At 68.2% G+C, this 27,129-nt stretch overlaps 1 protein-coding gene across 1 annotated transcript; it reads left to right on the forward strand.

The window, feature by feature from the left end:
• The first annotated feature begins 3,094 nt into the window (after window positions 1-3,094).
• Window positions 3,095-27,129, forward strand: JAG2 (jagged canonical Notch ligand 2). The gene is made up of 27 exons (XM_088024984.1): window positions 3,095-3,170; window positions 3,252-3,493; window positions 3,748-4,098; window positions 11,263-11,320; window positions 12,912-13,163; window positions 13,290-13,350; window positions 16,954-17,084; window positions 17,186-17,305; window positions 17,511-17,624; window positions 17,837-17,950; window positions 18,090-18,203; window positions 18,290-18,336; window positions 18,433-18,603; window positions 19,468-19,618; window positions 19,716-19,868; window positions 19,978-20,091; window positions 20,282-20,395; window positions 20,472-20,585; window positions 20,757-20,873; window positions 21,318-21,345; window positions 21,431-21,516; window positions 21,919-22,032; window positions 22,141-22,256; window positions 22,674-22,922; window positions 23,381-23,512; window positions 25,172-25,328; window positions 25,599-27,129. Exons 1-27 carry the CDS (start codon window positions 3,095-3,097, stop codon window positions 26,090-26,092), a joined length of 3,990 nt encoding a protein of 1,329 aa, XP_087881110.1. The 3' UTR covers window positions 26,093-27,129.

Consider the following 27,129-nt stretch of genomic DNA (forward strand, 5'->3'; position numbering starts at 1 on the left):
AAGCGGTGCACCCACCTTGGAACACGCCCGAGAACCCCTCTTACTGGAGAGCTCAGGGAGGGAGCCCCCAGACTAGAGGGCAGGTGGAGCTGGGTGGGAGACAGGTGTTGTGACCCAGTGGGTCCCAGAGCAGGGACGGGGTCTTCCTGGAAGAGGCAGGGCAGCCTGGCCTGAAGCAGAAGCCTCAGCCCCTGTCAGATCCCCAGCCCTCCAGCCTAAGGGCTGCAGAAATCCTTATGGGGGGACCCCAAAGGGGAGGACTTCCCCATCTCCCCACAGCCCCCAAGGCCTACCCCTTGCTTGAAGTGGCCACCTTCCTGACTTGAGCCTCTCCTGGGTATTCAGTCTGGGCTGTGGCTCCTAGGGAACAGGAGGGAAAGGGGACAGGGAGTGGGAGGGGGCTTCCATGCTCTGCTGGGTGGCACCCTGGGAGCCAGCCCCCGACAGGCATCCTGGGTCTGCTGGCCGCCTGGTACTGCCCTGATTCTCACCCAGCTGCTCTGGGGGGAGAGGAGGGACCAGGAGGACCCCCGTCCTGCTCCCGCGAGGCCTGGGGGGAGGCAGATGGGGCCAGACCATTGTCTCCCTAGCTTTGCAGGGCAGGTGGGGGCTCTCTGCATCCCGGAGGCAGGGCTGGCCCTCAGGAAGGGCCCCGGGGAGGCTGCATCCTTGGACAGGCTGATCCTGAATCTCAAGATGGAGTGAGCATCCCTCACGGGTGCCTCCAAGCTGAGACAGCCCTGGGCGGGGAGAGAACCGTTGCTGAAACACAGCAGCTTCTGGAGCTGGCCGCACAGCAAGTCTCTGGGCTGTCCTTCCCTCCCAAGCTGTGGCCACGGGCAGGAAGCTGCAGAGGTGGCTGAGGGAGGGGCACACCGGCGGGTTGGTCTCTGGATCCCGCCTCTCACTTTGCCAGGAATTCCCCCTGCTGGGTCTCTCTGCTGCCAGGCCCTGGCTCCGTCACTGTCCCCTCTCACTTGCACTGTGGCCCTGCCCTCGCCCCCCGCTGCCCCTGTGCCCGCAGCCGGGGATCTCTGTGAGAATGTAAGTCACCACCGGGCAGCCCAACCCAGCTAGCTGCTCTCCATGCTTCCCTTGGTCTTAGCATGAACACCAGTGGGGAGGCCCCCTGCAGCCCGGCACCTACTACCACCAGAAGCCTCACCTAGGCCCCTCACCTGCTCGGCCTCTGCCACTGTGTCCTTGTCACAGGCCTTCATGGGGGTCAGGCTTCCTCACCCCGGGGCCTTTGCATGTGCTGTTCCCAGCTCCTCACCCGGCTGACCTTCACCTGCCTTTGGGTCTTAGCAGGGCCCCTGCGCAGTTTGCCCTGTTGGCCTCACCCTTACAGTTTGTCATTCTAGCTCTGTTCACCCCTGGGCCAGCCCCCTCCCCAAGGGTTCACCACTTGGCTGAATGCTGGGCAGAGGCACCCAGGGCTTCCCTGGATAGTGCGGTGGTGGGCATGGGCCGGGATGGAGCCCTGATCCCCTGGAGCTGTGCATGTGTGTATGTGAGTGTGGGGGGGTCTCCTCACTTGTCTTGGGGTCTGCAGTACATGGGTGCCTGCATCTGGGCCACGGCAGAGAGAAGGAAGCATCCCCACAGTGACCCCCCTCCCGGGCCGGCAGTGACTGGAAGGCTCTGAACACTGCTTGCATTCCCTTATTTGGCGGGGGTCGCTGAGTGTGGCAGGCCTGGCTTGTGTCCTGCCCCTCATCCCAGCAGACAGAGGGGCTCAGGTAGGGAGAGATGGGCCCCCGAAGCGGGGCCAGGCCCACCCCTTCAGGGCCATCCAGCTGCCCCCAATGCGTGGGTCCCGGAGGGGCTGCTGAGCGGCAGCGCCCAGGCACCCCATGTGGGGGTGGTATTCTCTGACCTCGGGGCCCCTTGGGCAGCTTGCTGCACACCCTGGTGAGAGGGGGCAGCGCTTGCGCTCCTGAGCCCCTTCTGCCAGGCCCGCCCCCCCGCGCTTGGCCCCCTTCAAGCCGCTTCTCCCAGGAAGCCTTCCACGCCCCACCCCGCCCCCGCTGGCGCCGGCCGTAGCAGCTTCTAGCTCCAGGCAGCAGGGACTGCACTCCCAGCACCCAGCACCCAGCACCCAGCACCTAGCACCCAGCCAAGGGGCCCACGACAGACTTGCGCGAGGAGCCAGAGGAAAGAAGATAGCCCAGTTATTGCGGGGTGGGGCCGGACCCCTGCGGACCTCGGGGTCCCTAGCTGCGCGGGCGGCCGCCAGCCCTGGAAGGGGCCCTGCTTGCTGGAGGGGAGCGGATGTTTGCAGACAAGGAACCCTTGTTGTTGACCCCGGGGTGGGGGGGCGTCGCGAGGTTACCCCGGCAGAGGGCAGCACGGTGATGGCGGAGGGGCGGGACGTGGGGACCTGGCGACCAGGAGGAGCCTCTGGGTAGCTCTCACCTCGTCCTTTTGAACGTGCACCACCGTCTCTTATTCCCTGACCGCGTCCCCGCGTCCCCGCCCGAGCCCAGTCTCCGGCCTGGGTGTCCCGCAAGAGCGTGGCCTGGCGACCCCTGCGCCGGCGCGGACCCGGGCACCCAGCTTACGCCGCGGAGCATCTGTTGCCTGGCGGCCCGACCCGCGAGCCGTGCGGCGGGAGGGCAGGGGTGTCGGAGAGGAGCAGCGCCCCCGGCGGCCGGCGTGGAGGCGGTAGGGGCGGCGCGGCGGGGGACATTCCCCAAGGAAGGGTCCCAGGCCGCGCCCGCCCCGCGTGGGGGCAGAGCCCTGATTTGTGCCGGAGGCGGCTTCTCCCCTGGGACGACGAGGAGCGCGGCGGCGGCGCACTGATGGGAGGGGACCTCGGCGGTGACCTCAGGGGCGCCCCACCCCCGGCTCCTGACACCCGGCGGGGCTCGGGCGAAGGGAGGCCGCTTGGCGGCGCCGGCCCCCGCACGCCGGCTTTGGCGGAGGCGTGACGGAACCCCCGCCGCCCGGGAGCCCGGCGAAGCGCGCGCCGGGTCTGGGCGCGGGCAGGAGCGCCCTCCGCCGCCTTTAAAGCCGGGCGCCCCCGGCCCCCCAGCCCCACCCCGCGGCGCGGCCCCGCCCCCTCATGCATATGCAGGTACGCGGGTGACGAATGGGCGAGCGAGCTGTCAGTCTCGTCCCGAACTTGTTGGCTGCGGGCGCCGGGAGCGCGGGCGCGCAGAGCCGAGGCCGGGACCCGCCGCCGCCACCGCCGCCGCCGCCGCCGCCGCCGCCGCCGCCACCGCCACCGCCACCGCCGCCGCCGCGAGGGAGGGAGCCGGGCCGGAGAGCGGCCGCCTGCGAGCCCGAGCCGCCGCCGCCCCGCGCGCCCGCCGCCCAGGCCCGCGTCCAGGCCGGCGCCCGCATCGCCGCCCCGACCCCGCCCGCCGCCGCCGCCGCCTCTGCCGCTGCCGCTGCCGCCGGCGCTCGGAGGGCGGGCAGGCGGGCGCTGGGGGAGCCGGCGCGGGCCGGGGCGGCGGACGCGGCGGAGGGACCCGGGGCAGCGATGCGGGCGCGGGGTGGGGGGCGCCTGCCCGGGAGGCTGCTGCTGCTGCTGGCGCTCTGCGTGCAGGTGAGCGGGGGGCGCGGACGGGGCGCACCGGGCCGCCCCTCGGGGCCGGGCGGCTCCGCTGCGGGCGCCGCCGTTCGCAGCCCTCGAGGCTGCGCGCCGCAGCGGGGGCTCTGGGCGGGTCCCCCAGCCCGGCGCCCCGGCTTCCCCGACCCCGGCCCGCGCCTCCACGCGCTCTCCCTCTGCCTTATTTTTAGGCGGCACGGCCCATGGGCTATTTCGAGCTGCAGCTGAGCGCGCTGCGGAACGTGAACGGGGAGCTGCTGAGCGGCGCCTGCTGTGACGGCGACGGCCGGACGACGCGCGCGGGGGGCTGCGGCCACGACGAGTGCGACACGTACGTGCGCGTGTGCCTCAAGGAGTACCAGGCCAAGGTGACGCCCACGGGGCCCTGCAGCTACGGCCACGGCGCCACGCCCGTGCTGGGCGGCAACTCCTTCTACCTGCCGCCGGCGGGCGCCGCGGGGGACCGGGCGCGGGCGCGGGCCCGGGCCGGAGGCGACCAGGACCCCGGTCTCGTCGTCATCCCCTTCCAGTTCGCCTGGCCGGTACGTGCCCCCCTTCCCCGCCCCAGCCCTCCCCTCCCTCGGTGCCCGCCGCCCCTCCGGCACCTGCGGCCGGGCCCTGCTTGCCGACTGCGCGCACCCGGACGGGGCGGGGCCGGCAGGGGGCGCCGCGCGGCGGGCCGGCCTGGGGCGCGTGCTCCGTGGGGCTCGGTCCGCGCCTGGCCACGTGGGCGCGCGGGGGTCGCGGCAGGGGCGGGGCTGGGGGTGGTGGCCGCGGCCCGCGTGCGCGGCGGCCTGCGGCGGCCTGCGGCGTGTGCCTGCGTCTCCTTGCGCGTGTCTGTCTTGGGTGGGGGGAGGCGAGGCGCGGCGAGGCGCGGCGCCCGGGGCTCGGGCAGGCCGCGGAGGCATGTGCGCCGCGCGTGCTGGGGCTGGTCTTGGGCAGGCCCTGGCGGAGCCGCCCCGGGCCCGTGGCCAGCCTTCGCCCGCCCTGCTGTTTCCTGGATGCCCGAGGGTGGAGGTGGGGGGCAGCTCGGGCTGGCGCCCGCGGAGCTGGGCCCCGGAGGACCCAGTGTGCGAGTGCTGGCGCACCCCCTGCTGCCGGCCCGGGACCCTCCCCCCACCCCCCGCCCTGCCTCACCCCGCTCCAGGGAAGAGACAGTGGGCCCTGGTGTGATCTTCTATATGGTATCACCCGTTTGTAGGCTTTTCGTTTTGTTTGTTCTTTTTTTGAGGGGGCTGTGGGGTGGGTGCCAGGCAGGCGGGAACCATGGGCTTGGGAATGCTGGGAGGGATGTGGCCCAGCCCTGTGGGCTGTCCTGGGGCAGACAGGCAGGGGGATGTGCCCAAGTATCTGGGTGGGCCAGTCAAGGCCTCTGGACGCCTGAGGGGGTCCACTTTGTGAAGCAGAGCCTGCCCCCTTCCCCCTCGCTCGAGGTTCTTGCGGCAAGTCTGGGTGGGGCAGGTATGAGAGCAGACCCCGGAGAGGTACCCCAGTGTGCAGGAACTGCCCGGGGACGGCTGGGCTGGGCTTGGGAGAGGATCTGTGAGCGAGGAGGGCCTGGAATAGCATGCCGGGCTGCGATTGGCAGCCCAACCTTCTCACCGAGGACTGGGGCAGGACCAGCCAGCGGGGAGCACCGGGAACGTGTCCACCTGGTGCCCTGGTCCCGGGGAGGCTTGGAGTTGAGGCCCAGCTGGCCAAGCTTGGGCCAGGAGGACCCACCGTGTGGGGGGCTGGGCCCTCCTGACCCAACCCTGGCTCTGAGTCTTGGGCTAGACACCTTTTCCTAAGCTTAGGCCAGGTGGCTTTGCCCCCTACCCCATCCTTGCTCCTTTCTGAGCTCCGAGCTATGGGGAGGATGGCCAGGGTCCCCTCTGGCCTGGGCGCCGCCCCTGCGTGCCTGGCTGGCCTCTGGGGTCTCCCTTGACCTCGGGACCTTGGGTGGGAAGTGCTTCCCTGATGGAGAAGGCAGGGGCAGGCCTGGGAGGGCCCCAGGCAGTTCGGATAAGCTCAGCCCCCTCGCCCCCACAGGGGTGCAGCAGGCAGGTCTGAGCAGAGCCCGCAGCCTGTCATCTGCACTTGGGCCTGAGCCAGCGTGGCTCCAAATCGCTACCTGAGGATGTGTTTTCTGCTCGAGTTGGCAGCGTTGGGGGTGGGGGCAGGGAGGCTGGGAGGAATGTGGCGGGGCCAGCGCGTGCCCCTCACGGCTCTTGGCCCCACGGGCTGGCCCTGGGGGGGGGCGGGGAGGGGAACGGGACAGGGCAGGCCCTCACCTTCCTGGGAGCCGGGGAGCCTGGGCAGCAGCTTCTGGGACCGCCCCCGTCCCCCTCCTGCTGCTTCTCCCAGGAGGGGGCTCAGTCCTGGCCCCGGGCAGGCCGTGGGGCGGCTGTGTGTTTGGGGGGCAGCTTCAGCCTCTCTGCTCCCCGCCGGCGGCGCAGCCTGGCTGCTGGGTGCCTAGCTGGTTTGTGATGCCAGCGCCCTGGTATTTCCGCGCCCCGCGGCCACGCTGCCTCGGTTTGCTGCAAGTCCAGCTCCGTCCTGTGAGCTGGGGCGCATTTTAAACCACATTTGGGCCTCATGGGGGAGGGTGGGGATGGGGGGGGGCTCCGGCCCAGGACCAGCTTGCACTCTGGGAGTAGGAGGTGGGGGGAGGGCCTCGAAAGTGGCCGGAGCGGGAAGGGGGGCATCTGTGGAAGGGCGTGGGAAGCGGCCCCTCCTGCCCCCTGTCCACACCCCCGGAGGCAGGAGGACAGGAGCTCGTCTGGGCTCTGCACATCCACCCCCTCAAGTTGCCCTCGGCCAGTCCTGAAGCCTTCTGCTCCCTGACCTGGTCGCACGGGCTCTGCTGTCTATGGTGTGTGGTTCCGGGTTGGGGTCAGGCTCCGTGTTTGGAGAGGAGCGGGCCCAGGCTTTTGGAGCTGGGGAGGTCAGGGTAGAGCTGCTGGGAGGCAGCCTGGGGGTGGGGGGACGGCTGCTCCTCACAGATGCCCCACGCCTCCCCCTGGCCCCCCAGGAATACAGTGACCCCTCATAGGTAGGTCCAGGTGCCTAGGCAGCAGTTGACAGGGTGGAGACCATGTCTGGTCAAGCGTGTGTGTGTGCTTCCTCTGGGTGTGGGAGGTAGCCAGTGGAGGGTTTGGGGCGCCTTGTGAGTGGTGAACTCAGAGGGGCTGGCTGTTGGGGGGTAGTGTGGCAGCCAGGGCCCCGTCCTGAGGGAGGGGCCAGCAGGAGCTTCACCCCTTCCTACTTGGGCCAGCCTCGGGCTACCAGGACCCCGGGACCCCGCCCATAGGTGTCCCCTGTGGTGTGCACCGTGGGTTCAAGGAGAGGGCTGTGTGTGGGGACAGACCCTGACAGTGCAGCCACCCGAGACCTTGAGCCATAGCAGGTTCTGGGGCCCAGCTTTCCCACCCGTGAAATGGGGCCACAGTGGGCTCTCATGAAGGGGGCAGGGCTGCGGGGTGCAGGCTCGGCCTTGGGGAAGCCCCCAGGCTGACTCCCTGGCCCGCCTCGCCTCCTCTTCCATCGGTGTCCCGCGGAAGGCCAGAGTCCGTTAGGGGCCGTGCTTGGGGTGTGTGTGGCGTCTTTGGGCAGTTAGGGAGGATCTGGTGGGTTGTGAACACGGGGCCTGACTCTACTGTGGCCAGTGGCCCCAGGAGCTTGTCAGCTGTGAGTTTCCAGCCCAAGATGGGCCAGGCTGGGGTCTGCGGCCAGGGGCACCTGAGCTGCCCTTGGTGGTGTGAGACTCCATCCTGCCTGTGCTCCCCGCCCCTCCTAAGGAGCTCAGGGCAGGATGGGCCCTGGTCCCCACCCTACTACCTCACCCTACCCCTGGGGCACACTGGGGCCCCTGCACGCATCCTTCCCATGCCATCCCAGAGGGGGCGGGGAGTCCTGCTTGGCTGAGGCTCAGCAGGCCACACTCCACTCTGCGCCTCGTCACCTGCTTGGTGTCCGGAGTCTTGTTTGAGGCTTTGGTGTGGGGGCAGCAGGACAGAGCTGGAGGGGCTGCACTAGCCAGTGGAGGGCTTGGGAACGGCCTGGAGGCTTTGTCTTTAGGCTTGGAGGGGGTGGATTGGGAAGGAAGACTGCAGTACAACAGGGGTGCCGGAGGGTTTGTGGCAGGGGCTTGATGGGAGAGACTGGTTTTTAGGGCCTCGTTCAGCTGTTCTATGGTAATCTAGATGGGGTGGGCAGGGGGGCAGGCTGGGTGACAAGCATCTCTGATCTCCAGGCCTGAGCTAGGGTCTCCATCCCCAGACCCTGGGTGAGCTGGGGTCCCCATTCCTAAACCTCAGACCCCAGGTGAGCTAGGGTCCCCATCCCCAGGACCCCACGTGAGGAAGGTATGCCTAGTATCAGCAGATTATGGGCTTTGCTACAGGGATCCTATAGGGTCCATGTGACAAGGCGTGGGGAGATCTTGGGCTGAGGATGGGTGCACCCGGCAAGGCCCTGGCTGCTCTCTGGTGTGGAGTGTGGGTGTCTGGGTTCCTGTATGGGGTGGACTTGTGATCCATTCCTCCTGCCGAGCCCTGGGGGGAGGTGGCCCCCTCCCCCTCTCCCCGGGGACAATGGCGGCAGAGGCCCTGGCTTCTCCAAGGCTCAGGTTTCAGGAAATGTATCTGTGCTTAGAGCTCCTGGCGCCGGGCACCATGCTCTGCTCTGCGGGGGGCTGGGTTGCTGATGCGGGATGCTGTGGGAGGAAGCCAGGTTGGAGCCCATGGGCTTGGGCAGTGGGCAGCGGGGGCTGTGCTGGGCCTTCTTGGCCATGGCGCGCCCCAGGCCCTGGGGTGTGGTGCACAGGTCCCAGGCCCGCCCTGTACCATCTGCGTGTCTTCGGGCTGCTGTGCTGTCTTCCGTGAAGCGTCGGACCTGGCCTCGGGGGTCTGGGCTGGGGGTCAGGCTGGGGGTCCGCCTCTGTGGTGCAGGTGGGTCAGGGCAGTCTCTCCGGAAGAGGTGCGGCTGGGCCTTCAGGGACTCAGGCCAGCTCGCCCGGCGGGCCTCTCGGCCAGGCAGGCAGGTGGCCCAGCTGAGGCTGGCCCGGGAGGAGCTCCTCTGGGTGCTAACTAGGGATGCCCTCAGCCGTCCCCGCTCAGCTCTCATTGCCCCGGCCCCATCCCTGGAGCCCCAGGACACCGAAGAGGCCTCCAGCCCAGGCCTGTTGCCTCTCCTGCCGTCTGGGGATTTGGGTTGACAAAACCCTGTCCTGGCCCGAGGCACGCGCGTCAGGAAGCACAGGAACGGAGGTTGCCATTTGCATCGGGGAAACTGAGTCTTGGAGGCCGGCCCCGTGGGAGGAGAGGAGGCTGGGGGCCCAGCGCTGGGGGAGGTGCGCCTGCCAGCTCAGATTCTCCCTGGATGACTTCCTGCTGTCTGTGTGTGGGGAGCCCAGCTGGCGGGCGCTGGGGCCCTTTGGGGTGGGCGGGTTGGGTGCGCATCCTGTGGGAGCAGGTAACTGGAGCCCGGGGCTCGGACGAAGGTGGTGGTAATCCTACCTGAGTGGCTGGCATGGGGTCTCCTGGGAGCCAGGAGGAGCTCCCCACTCACCTGAAGCCCAGGTGCTTGTCCCCCTAGTGTCCTCTCGTGCCCAGCCCGCGGCCCCTGCGCCTGCCTGTGCCCAGCCTCACAGACCCACCGGCAGCCACCCACTCGGCTCGGCCTTGGCGACCGTGCGCCATCTGCCCCGCTCCCTCTGTCCTCACGTCCCTGCTCCTCCAGCCCCGTGGGCCTGCCACGCTTGTGCCACCTGTCCCAAGTGCATTCTCCCTCTCCGAGGCCCTGACGCCTGTTCAGAGCAGCACCTCACCCCTGGGTCCCCGCTGCCTCATCCACTAACAGAGCCGCGCCTGGTGCTCGCTCCGCGAGTGGAAGAATGCGGCGGGGCCTGGGAAGGAGCTGGACCCTCTAGCCGTCAGCAGGAGTGGCGGGAGTGGTGGGGAAGGCTGGCCTGAGGGAGGCCTTCTTGGCACAGGGAGGGAGCCGTGTGTGCAAAGACCCAGGGGCAGGGTGGGCAGGCCGAGGGGGAGGCAGGGCAGGGGCTGCGGGGCTGGGAGGAAGGCAAGCCCCGGGGGCCGTCGGGCCCCCCCTGGCCACAGGGAGCTGGCCTGGCTGTGGCCAGGGGGATGCATTGACTGGAGACTCGAGAAGTGGGACGAGGAGCCCGGACCAGCCCGACACGGCAGGGAGTGTTCCAGAAGGCTGCGGATGGGCCCTGGGTTGCCGCCTGGGCCCCCGGGTGGCTGTGAGGTCCTGTGGGTTTTCCGGGGGCATCTGGGAGGCTGTGCTCAGGGCAGGGTCAGCAGTGAAGGTACGGCCCCGCGTAGCTGAGGGTGGGCCAGTGTGTCCTGGGGCTGTCTCGCTGCGGGAACGGTCGCAGGCCTGGGGTGGGGACCAGGAGAGGGTCCCTAAGGGAGGGCCGTGCTCTGGATACCCGGAGGCTGTGGGTATGGTTAGTGTGGGGCCGGGGTACAGGGAGGCCGGGGCCTGTCTGCGCTGCAGCGTCCCGAGGGCAGGACCCGAAGGCCTGGGTCTGGGCATCAGCAGGAGACTGTGGGGCTCGGGGAGCGGCTCCGGCGGCAGCACTCGACTCGGCTGTGAAGCATGGTTTCCCCGGCATGGCCATACTGCAAGGGCCAGAAGATGGGGGGCGCCGAGGGCGGGGATGAGGCTGGCCTCGCTGGGGCGGTCCCCCCTTGGGTGGGAAGCCAGACGGCCTGTGGCCACCCAGGTGGCCCTGTGCTGTGGGCCCCCAACCCGGGGCAGCCAGGGCCGGATGGAGGGGTGGCCAGCGTGCTCACGGCTGGTCGGGAAGGGCTGAGCGGCTCGCGTAGGGGAGGCTGCCCCTCCTGCCAGAGCTTGTGCCTGTGAGTGACCAGGGCGGGGCCGCTTGCGGGCTCTGGTCACTCTCACGGGGAGGGTGGTCCTGAGGTTGCTTGGTGATGTCACCCCCTCACGTTGTCCTGGGAGGCGGGAGTGGGGAGTCCCTGGGCCTCAGTTTCCCCATCTGCACAGCCAGGGCCCCTCCCCGCCCCTTCTGTTCTTAGGAGGAGGCAGGCTTGTGGGTTGCGTGCCGTTGAACTGGGCACCTGCTCTAGCCTGGGTGCAGCATGGGAGCATGGGCCGGTCAGGGGCCTTGTGGTGGCTGTGCCTTCTGCCCTCCGTCCCTGGGTGCCCAGTGTTGGGGGGGCAGCTGGGGTGGTGACAGGGCCTCGATCCTCTTGAGTCTCTGCTAGCAGCAGGACCTCACGTTTTCCAGGCCCCAGTGAGGTGCCCAGGGGGACGCCCACTGGCCATCCTGCAGGCCCAGGCCGCCTAGGGGACCCGGGTCTGTGGCCGCTCACTTGGGCTGTGCGGCCCTCAGTCCCCTGCTCTGCCTGGGTCGTTCTCCCTCTGTGTGCTGATCAAGCCGGTCCAGCCGGCTAGGTGGGGGCCGCTGGGGCCGCAGGAGCTCAAGTGCCCAGAGCCTCCGTCACGTGGAGGCGCAGCCTCCTCCTCCGGGTCGTCTTGGGGTCTGTTGGGATGTGGCATGAGGCTGCTCCTCGGGGCAGAGGGGTGAGGTGGGGGTGGGCCTAGAGGAGGAGGAGCCCTCAGCCACCCAGGGCAGCGAGGGGGCATGGTGGAGGGTGGTGGCCAAGGCTGGGTTGTGGTGGGTGGGGCAGGCAGGGGCCGCCGGTACCCTAACTGCCCACTCCCCGTGTCTGCAGCGCTCCTTCACCCTCATTGTGGAGGCCTGGGACTGGGACAATGACACCACCCCAGATGGTGAGTTTGCTGGGAGCTGGGTGACTGGGGTGGGCTCTGCCTGCAGGCCCCCCCTCAGGGCACAGAGAGGCTGACCCCTACAGCCACAGAGATGCACGTGGCCAGATTCCTGGTCCTTTGCCTGCTGGGGACAAGGGCCCAGGTCCCAGGAAGGCTGCGCCCGCCCCCAAGGATCTGGTGTGCGGTTTCCCTCTTTGCCCTGGCTGCTCGGAAGCTCTGCTGTGTGTGTGATCTACAGAGCTGTGCCTGTATGTGCAACCTCAGTCTTGGCTTCATCTGTGCAGTTCTCCTGATGAGCATGTTCTCCTGGGGCCACGTAGGCGCACGGTGGACTGGGCGCCCCTGAGGCACTCTCCGCCTCTGTGGCCCCTTTTCTGCCGGTCTGTCCTGGAATGTGGGGCTCGATGGCCCTTCCCTGAGGCTCACATGCTGGCTGGCCAGCCTGTGCATGGGGGTCTTTGGGCCCTGTGGTGACAGGGCAGAGGGTGTCTCCGTGGACAAACCAGGAGGAGCAGTGCAGGCAGCAGGAGCGAGCAGGTGTGTCTGTGAGCAGCGTGGGCTTGCGTGGTGGGGGAGTGACGAGGTTAGTGAGGCCAAGGTCAGGTGGCAGAGGCTGCGTGGGCCACCGTGAGGATGCTGGCTTTTTCCGGGAGGCTGGACTGCTCGGGCTGCCGCATGCAGGGTGGACTGGAGGGCTGGGATGGAGGCCGGTGTGGAGGCTGCTGTGCCTCCAGGAGGCAGTGGGGTGCTGGGCCCAGGGGCAGCCTGTGGCATGAGTGGGGCTCTGGCCACTCTGGAGGCAGAAGCGTGGGGCTTACTGCTGGGCTAGATGTTGTGAGAGAGAGAGGGGTCAGGGACAGCCCGAGGAGCTGGCAGGACAGAGGGGCCACCGTAGGGATGGATGTGTTCGTGGACAGTGTCACGTGGGTGCCGAGGCAGGCTGAGCCCCACGCCCCGCTGATGATGATGCTGGGGCCTGGAGGGGCCGGGCGGGGGGCAGTGGTCAGAGGGGGCCAGGTGGGTACAAGGACAGCCAGCCAGGCAGCTGGGCCAGAGAGGTTGGGGGGGCGGGTGCAGGGTGCGAGGCTGTGCCAAGGGAGGGCCGGAGCGGGTGGTCTCCCCGGGCTTCTGCTTAGTGCTGCGGGAGGCTGAAGTGGCCCGCATTCCTCGGCCTTTTATCGGCAACATCCCAAATGGGTACGGAAATGTTGGGAATGGTTTTAAGAGCGTGTGTGCCCAGGGTGGTCAGCCTGTCCCCTCACCCTCTAGCGGGTTCCTCTGAAGTGAGGCGGGGCTGTTGGAGCACGGGTCCCACGCGCGTCTGGCGCCGAGAGGTGGCTTGTCTGAGGACGGGCCATAGCGCTCCGTGGACAGGGAGTCGCAGCCGAGGGAGAGGGAGGGCAGCCCCGTGAGTGCACCCCCGCGGTCTGTACATAGCCCTGCACCCCCCGCGCTGGCCCGGCCAGTGTCCCTGCTGCCCCCGCTCCGCGGCCTGTCCGCCCTGGCCACAGCAGCCCTTCTGTGCCGGCCAATGCCGTGGCCCCAGTGGGAAGGGTGGCCTTGGCCCGGCTGACTCTGCTGCCCCCCCAAGAGGAGCTGCTGATCGAGCGGGTGTCGCACGCGGGCATGATCAACCCCGAGGACCGCTGGAAGAGCCTGCACTTCAGCGGCCACGTGGCGCACCTGGAGCTGCAGATCCGCGTGCGCTGCGATGAGAACTACTACAGCGCCACCTGCAACAAGTTCTGCCGGCCGCGCAACGACTTCTTCGGCCACTACACCTGCGACCAGTACGGCAACAAGGCCTGCATGGACGGCTGGATGGGCAAGGAGTGCAGGGAGGGTGAGCGGCACGGACGCGAGGTGGGGCGGGGCGCCGGGCGGGGGTGCGGCGGGGGAGGGGCGCGGGGGGCGGGGGACCGGGCGGCTGGCCCGCGCGGAAGCCTCACACGGCCCCCTCTGTCCGCAGCCGTGTGCAAGCAAGGATGTAACTTGCTCCATGGGGGCTGCGCCGTGCCCGGGGAGTGCAGGTAAGTGCGCCGCTGGCCCCTCTCCTGCCCTCGCGGGCCCCCTCAGCAGAAGCGGGTCTTGAGGCTGAGCTGGACGTCAGGGACCTGGCCCTGCTGGGGGCTCCCTGCTCCGGCCGCTGAGAGTCAGCACAGGCAGACACCTGTCCTGGCGCCTGGGTGGTGCTGATGCAGGTAGTTCCTTCGGGATGGTGCAGCAAGGGGCCGGGGAGGGTGGCCCGGGCCATCCCACCTAACTTTGGCGCCAGGAGCTGCCCAGAGACGGGTGCCCAGAGCACAAGAGGCACGGAGGGCACGGGGGCTCATGTCACGGGCGGGGACAGAGAGAGGCCGAGTGTGGGAGTGGGACCCAGGAAAGAAGAGGGGTGTTGGAGGGGTGGGGTGGAAGGACAGTGCAGTTGCTATGTGGGAAGAGCCAAGTTGGGAGGCTGCTGCAGGGCCGGGAGGTGGTGGGTGATGACCAGCAGGGGATGGGGAGGTGGGCCGACCCACAGGCATCCTGCAGTGGGTTGGAAGCGGGGCTGGGAAGACGAGCTGGGGGGCAGGGAGGAACCCAAGTCTTCCTGCCAGGGCCGCTGAGCAGCAGAGGTGCCGTGACTGAGGCCAGATGGCCTCAGCGGAGTAGGCAGGGCACAGCAAGGGAGGTGATATTGGGGGTCACGTGTCCTCAGTCCTGGGAGACACCGCCGAAGCAGAGGGTCAGTGGGACCCGAGACACACGGTGGGGAGCTGGTGGCATACAGGCAGGGTTTAGAGCCCCAGGCCAGGGGCAGATGGAGAGGAGAAGTCAAGGAGCCCACACACGGGATGACTTGAGGGTTCAGGACACCGGGAGATGACACGGGTTGGGCTGGGGGTTGTAGGGTCACTGGGAGATGACGTGGACAGGCTGTAGGGACACCAGGAGATGACAAAGGACAGGCTGGGGGTCATAGGGACACCGGGAGATGACGTGGACAGGCTGGGGGTTGTAGGGTCACCTCGATATGAGAAAGCCGGACTGGGTGTTGGCTGGGGGCACCAGGAGAGTGAGAGGTCTGGGTGTCTCCTGCAGGCAGGGGAAACCATTGGAGACCTTGAGCAGGGCCTGGGTAGGGTGGGGGGCTGGGAGCTGTGGGTGAGCTTGTTGCCTGTTGGAGGGTGTAGGGGAGCCGGGCAGCTGGAGGCGCTGGGCTTGGAGCAGGTGAGGGGTACAGTGTGGAAGCCAGGGTGGGCTCCAGGGATGCACAAGGATGGCCCGGGGCCTGGGGGACAGGTGGATGCTCTCAGTGAATCCTTAGGAGGGGCTGCAACCTGTCAGCCAAGCAGGGAGGGGCGAGGGAGTCCTGCCCCAGCCGTGGGGCTCATTGACCCCAGGACCTCACTCTGGGGGGTGGGTTTGCTGTCATGGACATCTTGCAGCAAGGACATTGAACCCAAAGAAGCGAAGTAATTTGCCTCGGGGTCAGCCAGTGTTGGTTCGGGAGCTGGCTGGCTCGGGAGACAGGAAGGGAGGGGCGGGGACCCCTATGCGTGTCCTGTGGTGGCTTTGGCCTAGGAGGTGGCACGAAGAGCAGCCTGGCCAGCCCCGGGGCAGGGAGGCGGAAGCAGACTTTGCCAGCAAGGGCAGAGGTTGGAAGTGGGGAGGGGGTCCCTGACCCAGCCACCCTACTGCCATCTCTCAGACAAGTTGGGCCTCTGGGCAGTACAGGGAGCATGGCAGGGGTAAGGGGGCACCTAGTGGGAGCCTGGCCCAGGGTGGCTTCATGTCCTGGGGGGCAGGCACCCCCAAGCGTCCTATCCTGGGCGGCAGAGGTGGGTACCAGGCTGGCTGGATGCCTGCAGCAGGACCATCCCCTGCGGCCCTGCCCTCTGATTTGTGTGATGACTGTGAGCCTGGGGACTCTGGGCAGACGGGCCCCCGGGGCAGTGAGTGCGGAGGGGCTGGGTCTGCCCTGCCCCCTAGTGCCACGCACCACCTTGATGCGGGTTCTGCAGCCGAGAGGGCCACTGACTAAGCCGCCCGGCTGGGAGGAGGGTGGGAGAGAGGTGGGTCTCCCTCCTCCCTCTCCCCTGCTGGTGTGGACGGTGGGGTGCCGTAGGTGCGCCCCCGCCCACCGCGAAGGGTGAGGCCCAGCTGCCGCTGGTGGCTCAGGGCTCAGGTTTCAGTACAGGACACCCCCCACCGGATGCTGCGGAGATGGCCCTGCCTTCCTGCCGCCTCCTCCCTGGGCTTCTGGAGCCACAGGCCAGGGAGGCTGGGGAGGTGGGGCCTGGTGAGGGCTGCCCCACCCAGGGCTGAGAACACATCCTCGGGACCACAGGCATCTGGGCGCTGTGCTTGGCCTCGTGGCTTCCTGGTGGGTGACCCAAGGCCTGTCACGGTTCCGCCCCCAGCCTTGGTCTCCTCACATCACCTGGAGGGAGGGTTCCCGGTGGGGATGCGCAGCCCTTGTGTGCGTGGCCCCTCCTCGAATGTCTGGGGCGGGCTGGTGGAGCCGTTTTTCAGCCTGGGCTTCCCTGGGGCCTGCCCGCTGAGCCTGTCAGCAGCCCTTGGCTGTGGGGCTCGGGGCAGCCCAGGAAGGGCCATGGCTCTTTCCTTTACAGAAATAAACTCACACAGCAGGTGCCCGCATGGAAAGGACGTGGCCTAGATGACAGTCCTGTTCCTCAGCACCTTCCAGTTCTAGGAAGGGGCCCTTGGGGGGCCTGTCCAGGGCCTGGAGGGCAGCCTGCTGTCCCCAGGGAGTCCACTGCAGGACCATGGGCTCCTTCTCCTGACAGCAGTGCCCCCCAGTCGGGCTGAGCTCTGGGCCCGTGGAAGGCTGGCCCCACCTGGAGGGGGACCTGCATTAGTGGCCCAGGTGCCCTTTTTGCCCCAGCCGACTGCCTCCTCCTGAAGGACTTCCCAGAGAGAGTCCTGGCCCATAGCTGGAGGCAGGGCCAGGCCTTGGGGTCGTGGCCTTGGAGCCAAGAGGCCTCTCTAGGCCGTTTGCCAGGGAGCGGTGACTCTTCCTGGGGCAGGAATGGCCCTGCATGGGCCTCTTGCACAGCCGGCTTGATGCAGCTTGTGGGCCTCTGTGTCCCCATCTGTGAGGTGGGCCCCTGATAGGGCTCCGTGGGGAGAGAGAAGTTACTGTCCTTGGGTTCCGGGTGGGGTCACACACGGTGCCTGAGGTCTCAGAGCTGGGGCTGAGCCCAGAGCCCTCTCCTGATGTCTTGCCGGCCTGCCCGGCCCCGGGTGCCGCCCAGCCCTGGTGGCACCTGGCAAGCTAGGGCTGGCACGCTTGTTCCCGGGGTCCCGGCAGGGCCTTCCTTTCTCGGCGCTTGCTCTTGGGGCCCTGCTCAGGGGTGAGTCCCAAAATAGCTCAGGGAGGAGTGGCTGGGCAGCTGCGGCCGGCCATCCGAGGCCAGCGGCCTGGAAGTGCCCGTGAGGGTGCGGGCTGGCTGGCGGGACCGTCACCCCCGCCTGGCCCAGGGCCTGCTCCGCTTCAAAGGCTGAGGCCGCCAGCCCTGGGGGAGGCCCACGTGACTCCGCGCCTGCGTCCCGAGCCACCCTCACGGCAGCCACGGCTCCTGGAGTCTGCCCTCCCCCCAGCAGGCCTCACACTCCCGGGCCTCCTGCAGGTGCAGCTACGGCTGGCAGGGGCGGTTCTGTGATGAGTGTGTCCCGTACCCTGGCTGTGTGCACGGCAGCTGCGTGGACCCCTGGCAGTGCAACTGTGAGACCAACTGGGGTGGTCTACTCTGCAACAAAGGTAGCTGGTGGCGGGCAGCCAGCCCGAAAGAGGATGCCCTCTGGGGAAGGTGGGGAGCGAGGGCTGGGCCCGGCATCTGAGGACCCTACCCTTGCCCCCAGACTTGAACTACTGTGGCAGCCACCACCCTTGCACCAATGGGGGCACGTGCATCAACGCCGAGCCTGACCAGTACCATTGCGCCTGCCCTGACGGCTACTCGGGCAAGAACTGTGAGCGGGGTACGTCGGCGGCCAGCTACTGGCTTTGGGCTGGTGCCCAGGGAGGCTGGCAGGGCCCCATGTCTCTGGCCTCTTGGTGCAGTGGGCACTCCCTGGCCCCTGCCCCGGGGCCTCAAGGGGCTTGGGGAGGAGCACTCGTGGAAAGGTGGGGAGCCGGTGCTGCTGCACCCCCAACCCCCGCCCCTGCCTCTGGTTCCCAATGCAGCTGAGCACGCCTGTGCCTCCAACCCATGTGCCAATGGAGGCTCTTGTCACGAGGTGCCCTCCGGGTTTGAATGCCACTGCCCATCAGGCTGGAGCGGACCTACCTGTGCACTTGGTGAGTCTCACTCCCACGAGTGTGGGGGGGCTCCAGCCCGGCATCTGAGGGGGTGTGGGAGTGGGGAGGGGGCAGGGTGGTCGACTCCACAAATGTAGCTGTGGGGCTGGTAGTCAGGGCAGGAGTGACAGGCACACGGCCCTGCCTCCCCCCACGGACCCGGCTCCCCATATGGCCCACGCCCCCACGCCTCCTGCTGTGCTCCTCCGCAGACATCGATGAATGCGCCTCCAACCCGTGCGCGGCAGGGGGCACCTGTGTGGACCAGGTGGATGGCTTCGAGTGCATCTGCCCCGAGCAGTGGGTGGGGGCCACCTGCCAGCTGGGTAAGGGTTGCGTGGGGCACACGTGTGCCTGGACTTTGCTCTGCATGTGGCGGCTGCTGCTGGCGGTGCTGGGGCTGTGGGTGCCAGGCTTGGGCGCAGGTGGGGCTGAGCCCCTTCGCTCCCATTGTCTCCTTCGCAGACGCCAATGAATGTGAAGGGAGGCCGTGCCTTAATGCTTTTTCTTGCAAAAACCTGATTGGTGGCTATTACTGTGATTGCATTCCGGGCTGGAAGGGCGTCAACTGCCATATCAGTCAGTATGGGCGGGTGGGCGGGCGGCGGGTGGGCCGGGCTGGGGAGCGCAAGGACCCCGTCGGTGACCCCGCCCCTTGTCCCCAGACGTCAACGACTGCCGTGGGCAGTGTCAGCATGGTGGCACCTGCAAGGTAAGACACAGCTGCCCTGCCCTGCACACGCATGGGAGCTGCCCCGGGGGGGTGCTCTGAGACTCACCCCCCCGGCCTTTCCTCACCCTTCGCCAGGACCTGATGCCTGGCTACCAGTGTGTGTGCCCGCGGGGCTTCGGTGGCCGGCACTGTGAACTGCAGCTGAACTCATGTACCAGCAGCCCCTGCCGTGGCGGCCTCTGCGAGGACCTGGTGGACGGCTTCTACTGCCACTGCCCCAAGGGCACCTCCGGGCCACTGTGCGAGGTGAGGCCCCGGGCCACTGCCCCAGGAGCTGCAGGGGCGCACCGTCGTCCCCAGGCCACCCCAGCAAGCGGGACTGGCTGCAGTCGGGGTGGGCCTTACAGAGTATCCTGGGCTCGGTTCTGGATGGAGACCTGGTGTCAGAGCCCTGGGTGGGTGGGGGCGGGGGGTCATAGGGTCACTTGTTGTCATGACACGTGCCTCCTGATGGGGTGGGCCAGGAGCCAGGGCAGGTCAGCTGGCTGCAGGAGGCCGGAAGGATCTTAATGCAGTCGAGCATGTGAGCAGCGTCAGAGAAGGGCCCTGGGGTGGGATGGGGTGCCCGAGGGTGTGTGGGGCCGCACTGGCACGTGTGTCCCAGTAGGGGTTGGTGATGCTCCTTGGTGCCTCATGACCCCATCTTCCTCTGACCTGCCCTGGCCTTTGGGGATGAGGGGGCACCAGGGGCAGGCCTCCTGACTGGCAGGCCTCCTGGGGCCCTTGGTAGAAGTTCCTCCTGGGCCTGTGGATCCTGGTGGGGACGCTTTTGGGAAAGCCCCACAGACTGGGCTCAGGGTGGCTGTGCTGGCTGGGGAGGGGGTCACGAGCTGGCTTTCCTGCCAGCAGGAGGGGCGAAGGCCGGATGCTGCCTCGGGAGGCAGAGGAAGTGGGCCGCCTCGGTGGCGGGAGGGGCCTGGTGGCCTGCAGGTGTTTCCGTCCAGCTGATGGGCCTGGACAGTCTCGGATGGGCGGTCCTACAGGCTCTGGCAGCAGAGGCCTGGGTGTGCAGACTGGGCGGGGGCCTGGGCCTCCAGGATTCCTCGGAGGCACACCAGGCGTGGCTGTCTCCCAGTCCCTCTGGCCCTCACAGATGCTCCCGCCCCACAGGTAGATATAGACTTCTGCGAGCCCAGCCCCTGCCAGAACGGGGCCCGCTGCTACAACCTGGAGGGCGATTATTACTGCGCATGCCCCGACGACATGGGCGGCAAGAACTGCTCTGTGCCCAGGGAGCCGTGTCCGGGCGGGGCTTGCAGAGGTGGGGCGGGGCCTGCAGCCGGGGGGGCGGGGCCGGCACCTGTGGGGGCGGGGCCGGCAGCCGTCGGGGCGCGCTGACCCCGCCCCATGTGCCGCAGTGATCGACGGCTGCGGGTTTGAGGCGGGGCCCCGAGCTGCCGGCGTGACCCCTTCGGGCGTGTGTGGCCCGCACGGACACTGCGTCAGCCTGCCCGGGGGCAACTTCTCCTGCGTGTGCGACAGTGGCTTCACGGGCGCCTACTGCCATGAGAGTGAGTGGCCGAGGGCTGCGCGGCGGGGGGGCGGGGGGGCGCGGGGCAGGCCGGCCGGGACCACCCCCCCCTCCCCCCCCGCGGCCCTGCTCACCGCCGCCTCCCGCAGACATCGACGACTGTCTGGGGCAGCCGTGCCGCAACGGGGGCACGTGCATCGACGAGGTGGACGCCTTCCGCTGCTTCTGCCCCAGCGGCTGGGAGGGCGAGCTCTGCGACACCAGTGAGTGGGCCTGCGCTGCCCCTTCGGTCCCCGTGCCCAGCTCCAGGTGGTTGTGCCCAGAAGGGCCCTGGGCTGGGGGCGGTGCCTCGCAGGTGTCCCCGCCCCTCTGTCGCTCCCCGCGCCCCCCCCCCCCGCGCCCACACCCTCCCTGAGCGCCGGCGACCCCGCTGACCGGCGTCCTCGCCCCCAGATCCCAACGACTGCCTCCCCGATCCCTGCCACAGCCGCGGCCGCTGCTACGACCTGGTCAATGATTTCTACTGCGCGTGCGACGACGGCTGGAAGGGCAAGACCTGCCACTCGCGTGAGTGTTCCGGGCCCTGGCGCGCCGGGCCGCCCGCCGCCCTGGGCTTGCGCACTGAGCGGCCGTGTGCCCACAGGCGAGTTCCAGTGCGACGCGTATACCTGCAGCAACGGCGGCACGTGCTACGACAGCGGGGACACCTTCCGCTGCGCCTGCCCCCCGGGCTGGAAGGGCAGCACCTGCACCATCGGTGCGTGAGCAGGCCCGGAGGGCGGCGGGCGGGGCGGGCACTGCGCTCCCCGGACTGCCCGGCCGCCCGCCCCGGCCCCGCGTGCCCTGGCGCCTTGGGGTCTCGATCGGAGGCCCCACACCTGCCCGCAGGCTGACGACGAGCCTCTCTTCTCCCCCTCCCCCTTCACAGCCAAGAATAGTAGCTGCCTGCCCAACCCCTGCGTGAATGGGGGCACGTGCGTGGGCAGCGGGGACTCGTTCTCCTGCATCTGCCGGGACGGCTGGGAGGGCCGCACCTGCACGCACAGTGAGCTTGTGGGTGGGGGGCTGCAGAGGGAGGCCCTGGGGAATGGGCGCAGGCCTGTGGGGTAGGAGCTGGGGCCTCATTACCTGGCTCCCTGGTCCTTCTCCTTGCACCTGTCCGCTAAAGCCCCGCTGTACCCCAGGATCTCCGTGCCCAGCCCTGTAGCCTCACCCCTACTCCTGGTGAGTCCTGGCCTGTATCACCATGCCAGGCACTGGCTACAAAGCCACACTTCTGCCCCTCATCTCCCTCACGGCCCCCCCACTCCCAATGGACTGCATTCTCCAGGATAGGCACACCCGTGACCCGTCCTCTTGGAGCTAGCTGCTCCTGGCCTCCCCACCCAGTGTCAGTGGGCTGGTGTGGACGGTGCCCCCCCAGGCCTGGCACAGGGGTTGGTGGGTGGGTGGATGCGGTGCCAGCCTTTCTCTCTCTTTTCACATGCAGATACGAACGACTGCAACCCCCTGCCTTGGTGAGTGGCGGCCCCGGAGGCCGGCTGATCCCAGGGAGCTCGGCCTGTGGGGGGGCCTCCCTGAGACCTGCTCTCTGCCCTGCAGCTACAACGGTGGCGTCTGCGTCGATGGCATCAACTGGTTTCGCTGCGAGTGTGCTCCTGGCTTCGCGGGTCCCGACTGCCGCATCAGTGAGGGGCCCGGGGCGCCTGGGCGGGGAGGGGGGTGCCGCGGGGCCCAGCCCTGGGGGCTCCTCCCAGCCCGCCTGCTAGTCTGGGCCTCGCCAGCAGTTCTCTCTGCTCAGCTGGGGGCTGCCCTGTGAGGGCAGGGGTCCCCGGAGGCTCCTGCCCACCCTGTGCCAGAGGCGCGTGGAGGACGGGGCAGGTGCTCATCAACGCCCTCGACCGCAGACAGAGCCGGTGCTGGCTGGCCCAGAGGCCCTGAGGGGCACACCGGGGGGCACACCAAGGCCCGGGCTGTCGGGGGCTCCACTGGTTTGCAGGGGTCTCCTCTCCTGGCCCGAGCATCCTCTGGGCCCTGCGTGTGGGCATTTGTTCCCTCGCTGCCCCCTAAGCCGGGCACTTTCTCTGCAGACATCGACGAGTGCCAGTCCTCGCCTTGTGCCTATGGGGCCACGTGTGTGGACGAGATCAACGGCTATCACTGCAGCTGCCCACCAGGCCGGACCGGCCCACGGTGCCAGGATGGTAGGTGGGGGGGCACCGCGCCCAGGGGGGGCCGTGCTGGTGGGGCGTGGGGAGGACCTGGTCTCCAGGGCCGGCCTGCAGATGCCCCCCTCCTCTTTCTCCCCACAGTGATTGGCTTTGGGAGGCCCTGTTGGTCACAGGGAGTGCCCTTCGCGCACGGGAGCTCCTGGGTGGAAGACTGTAACAGCTGCCGCTGTGTGGACGGCCGCCGGGAATGCAGCAAGGTGAGCGGCCGCCCGCGAGCCGCCCCGCCGCGCCCCGCCGCGCCCTGCCTGCGGCACCGGGGGGGCTGCCGCTGGGCGCTGCGGAGAGACGCGCCCGCTGCCTCTGCGCGGCCTCCTGGGAGGAGGGCCCTGGGGCACAAGCAGACCCTTCTCGTTGTGCAGCTGGGGGAACGGCCTGCTGAGGCTCTTGAAGCTGCCGGCAGGGGCCCTGCCTCGCCTTGTCCTTCCTCGGGCCACCCCTGCCCTGGTGGGGGTCCGTTGTGGTTTTGAGTCCGTCCTGGGAGGCCGTGCTGGGTCCGGGCACCCTGGGCCTTGCTGACCCCAAGCGCGTCTTTCTCTCCTGCGTGGTGCCCGTGCGTGTCTGTGGGTCCTCGTCTGCGTGTGCCTGCGTCTGTCCCACGTGTGTGCCTGACCCAGGTGTGGTGTGGGCGCAAGCCTTGTCTGCTGGCCGGCCGGCCCGACACCCTGAGTGCCCAGTGCCCGCCAGGGCAGCGGTGCCAAGAGAAGGCCCCGGGCCAGTGCCTGCAGCCGCCCTGCGCGGCCTGGGGGGAGTGTGGCACCGAGGAGCCCCTGCTCCCCAGCACTCTGTGCCTGCCGCGCTCCAGCCACCTGGACAACAACTGCGCCCGCCTCACGTTGCACTTCGACCGTGACCAGGTGCCCCAGGTGAGTGGTCCCAGATGCTGGGCACACTGAGTGTCTGCAGAACCCCGACGCTTCCATCCGTTCTCAGAGCGGCCACTCCGATGGCCTGAGGAACTGCTCAGGGAGCCTGGCCTTGTGGGGTCGAGAGGGAGGGTTGAGCCCAGTGAGCACTCGGAGTCCGGGAAGGAGGGCTCAGCACTAGGTGAGGCCCCCTGCCCCCTCCCCCTTCGGGCCTGCGTAGAGCTCTTTCTGGCAGGACAGCGAGGACCGGGCAGTGGGGGCACCTCCAGGCCCCACCCACCCCGACTGGTGGTGGCGGTCTGCGTCTTGGGGGGGCGTGCAAGAGCACACTAGGAAGTCAGCTCCCTCCTGGGCCCCCTGCATTCCTGGCCTGCTCCTCGTGGGCCGTAAGGTGTGACGGGCAGCCTCAGGTCCACGGCCCCTAGGATCCCGCTCACGTGCCGCTCGTCCCTGTGCAGGGCACCACTGTGGGCGCCATCTGTTCTGGGATCCGTGCCCTACCGGCCACGAGGGCGGTGGCCCGGGACCACTTGCTGGTGCTGCTCTGTGACCGGCCGTCCTCAGGCGCCAGTGCGGTCGAGGTGGCTGTGGTGAGTCCTGGGCTGACGGGTGGCCACTCTTGCCTACTTCCCCTTTTCCAGAGTCCCATCCGGTCTCCGTTCTTGGGAGGTGCTGGGGACAGAGGCCCAGGCCAGGCTTGTCCCCAGGTGCTTGGGGGCATAGGGTGACCCAGGGACCCAGGGCTCGGTTCCAGTATGGTTGTATGTTGGGGGACCGGCGCACCCTGTGCCCTCCCCGGGGGCTGGTGGGACCAGGCTGGGCACGTGTACAGCTCGGTGGGGCCAGCACGTACAGCCAGCCTGGCAGGGGGTGGAAGGCAGAGGTGGGAGGGCCTGAGGGGGCATAGGAATGTTTGAGACGGGGCAGGGAGGACCAGGAGGCAGCTCTGGGCTGGCAGAGATGGTCATTGGCAGTCAGTGGGGTCAGCTTCTCGAGAGATGGGAGCAAGGGTGTAGGGTCAGGTCCCCTGTCCCATCTGAAACGAAGGGTCTGGGACAACTGGCGGAGGGCAGACAAAGCTTATCTGCGGGTGAGGGGCGGTGCCCCACGAGGCATGGAGGGAGACTGCGGGTGGAGGTGCCAGTAGGGGGAGGTCCTAGGAGGCCTGGCTCAGCCGCAGGAACAGGTCACTGGAGCTGCCGGGGGCTGGCTCTCCGGCACAGGGATTTCAGAGGCAGTGTCGATGGAGTGGCGGCTGGGACATCGGACTTGGCTCCCACCCCTTCTCAGGTCTGGGGTCTGAGGCCGTGGAGGCCAGGGCTCTGGGCAGGGGTCTCTGGAGCTGTGGGAGGCCCCCCAGGCAGCAGCAGTTGAGGCTGAGGAAGCTCGGAGAAGGAAGGCCAATGTCCGGGGTCCAGGGTAGACCGCAGTAGGGTATAGCAGTGGGGTTTCTCCTGGACAGGGATGAGGGAGGCTGTAGGCCTGGGATCAGTGCTGTGGGGGTGGGAGCCTTCTTCTGGAACCCAGAGTCCGAGCCAGGGGGCTGAGACGGAGAGGCGGGGTGGATGCTTGGGCCAGGTGAGATTCTAGGTGGTGATGCTTCGTTCTCACCGGGCCCCCTTGCTCTGCCTGTGTTGTATCCCCCAGTGTCTGTGCAGGAAGGGTGCCCCTGGCTCGGGTCACCCTGGGATGTGGGGTCCGGACCACATCCATGTGGCTGAGTGGGCGTCCTCGGGGCCTTGCTCTGGGCCCTGGGTGGGTATCAGGTGTGAACGGGTAACCGTGAGTGTCACGAGGCTGGGCCCTGGGGAAGTGCAGGGAGAGAAGGGCGAAAGGGAGGGCAGATTCTCAGGACACCGGCCGCTTGCTGCTGTTGGGCTGCCAGGGGCCACTGAGACAGAGGCAGATATTGGGGGTGGTGAGCTTGTACAGAGCCCTGGAGCCCTTGGGTGCAGCCTGCTGGGGCCGGGTGCCTGCCTGGGAAGGACAGCTGCGTTCTTCCCAAATGCAAGGGGGTCAGGGTGGGCCAGGCCACACCCGCCTCCCCTGAACCGTGTGGTTGGGGGCAGGCCTCCTGCAGGCCTCTCCTCCGGCGAGTCTCCCCACGAGAAGCCCCGGGGGCCCCCAGCCTGCAGTCACCTGCCTCCCTCTCGGCAGCTGGCCGGGAGCCTCGGTGCTCCCTGGTCCAGGTGTGGGGCAGGCAGCTCCTGCAGTGAGGGAGGGCCTCTCAGCGCGGTCTTCTGCCATAGTCCTTCAGCCCTGCGAGGGACCTGCCCGACAGCAGCCTCATCCAGAGCACAGCTCACGCCATCGTGGCCGCCATCACCCAGCGGGGCAATAGCTCACTGCTCTTGGCCGTCACCGAGGTCAAAGTGGAGACCGTCATCGTGGGTGGCTCTTCCGTGGGTGAGCAGGGGGTCTGGGGGCCTAGTGGGAATTGTTCCGGCACACGTGGCTCAGAGCGGCAGGGCCAGGCTGAGCGCAGGTTGGGGGGGGGGCTCTCAGGTCCTCCGCCCTGCCCCCGCCGGTGGCCGCCCGTGGCACCTACCGTCCCGGCCCCTCCCCTGGGTCCCTCCCCTGGGTCCCTCCTCCTCAGGAGCCAAAGGACGGGGCATCCAGGTGTGGGCACGTGCCCGGCCCCCACACCCGGCCAGCCCTCTCATGCCCCCCCCCCAGGTCTGCTGGTGCCGGTGCTGTGCGCTGTGTTCAGTGTGCTGTGTCTGGCGTGTGTGGTCATCTGCGTGTGGTGGACCCGCAAGCGCAGGAAAGAGCGGGAGAGGAGCCGGCTGCCGCGGGAGGAGAGTGCCAACAACCAGTGGGCCCCCCTGAACCCCATCCGCAACCCCATCGAGCGGCTGGGTGGCGGAGGCCTGTGTGGGGGCCACAAAGATGTGCTTTACCCGTGCAAGAACTTCACGGCCCCGCCGCGCAGGGTGGGCGAGGTGCTGCCCGGGCCTGCAGGCCCCAGGGAAGGGGGGCGGGAGGAGGAGGAGGAGGAGTCCGGCCGCGGTGAGGGGGACTGCCTGGAGGCCGAGAAGTTCCTCTCGCACAAATTCACCAAAGACTCTAGCTGCACCCCCGGGAGGCCGGCCTGCTGGGCCTCAGGCCCCAAAGTGGACAACCGTGCGGTCAGGAGCATCAGTGACTTACGCCACGCCGGCAAGGAGTAGGGCAGGGCCAGCAGCTGGGACGGGACCCAGGACCCTTCACCGGGCGCCACACCACCCGCCGGACCGTAGGAGGCCGAGGCCGTGTGCATAGTTTCTTTATTTTGTGTAAAAAACACCAAAAACCAAAAACAAATGTTTATTTTCTACGTTTCTTTGACCTTGTATAAATTATTCGAGGACTGTCAGGCGGGAAACAATGGAGTATTCTCGGGTAGTTGCTATTTTTGTAACGTTTCTGTGTGTCACACTCGCGTGTCAGGAGAGAGCAAAGGGTGTGTGTGTCCTCACCAGATTGTTTGTTTGTTGCCAGAGGTGGTGCACTGTTTACAGAATCTTCCTCATTATTCCTCATTTGGCGTTCTCAGTGGCTCCAGGCCAAAGAGCCAGTGGGACCCGTGGCTGTTGGCGTGGCCCATGGCTTTGGTGGGACCGTGGCTGTCAGTGTGGCCTGTGGCGTTTGGTGGGACAACCCAAGGCTACTGGCGTGGTCCATGGCATTGGTGGGACCTGTGGCTGACAGAGTGGCCCGTGGCCATCGGTGGGACCCCCTGTGGCTGACAGCACAGCCCACGGTTGTCGGTGTGGCCCATGGCCGTCGGTGGGACCTGTGGAGTGTGGCATGGCCTGTGGCTGTTGGTGGCACCTGTGGTGGGCAGTGGGGCTTGAGGTTCTTGCAGGGGCCCGCTGTATTTGGCATGGCCCGAGGCCCGCGGGCAAACCCTGGCCGGCTCGCTGGCTGGTCCCTTCCGCCCGCTGTCCTTGCCTGCTCCCGCTTGGAGCACCCACCGTAGAGATCTTTCAACTGTGTTTCCGGAAGTGCCCTTCCCGACTGCTCTGTTCTCCCCGGGACGGGGGCAGTATCGAAGCTCGTGACAAGTGCCTTCACACAGACCCTCCCCTTGCAACTGTCAGCGTTTGCCGTGGGCTCCGGGCCGCTGCCCACCTGCTGGCCCCGGCCCCCTCCTCGTGAAAGTGCGTTTTTGTAAATATGTACATATTAAATGAATCACTCTGTATATTTGATTTAATAACTTAAA

This window comes from Eumetopias jubatus, unplaced genomic scaffold, assembly GCF_037043125.1.
Source record: "Eumetopias jubatus isolate StellerSeaLion01/CBP00866 unplaced genomic scaffold, mEumJub1_p1.0 scaffold_7, whole genome shotgun sequence".
NCBI lineage: Eukaryota > Metazoa > Chordata > Mammalia > Carnivora > Otariidae > Eumetopias > Eumetopias jubatus.

Bases quoted from the DNA above. Each gene is read 5' to 3' on its own strand.
- JAG2 (XM_088024984.1), top strand. From the start codon at position 3,095: ATGGGCGAGCGAGCTGTCAGTCTCGTCCCGAACTTGTTGGCTGCGGGC. The intron at 18,204-18,289 runs GTCAGTATGGGC...CCTTGTCCCCAG, and splicing joins GGGCGTCAACTGCCATATCA to ACGTCAACGACTGCCGTGGG. The intron at 20,874-21,317 runs GTGAGCTTGTGG...TTTCACATGCAG, and splicing joins GGGCCGCACCTGCACGCACA to ATACGAACGACTGCAACCCC.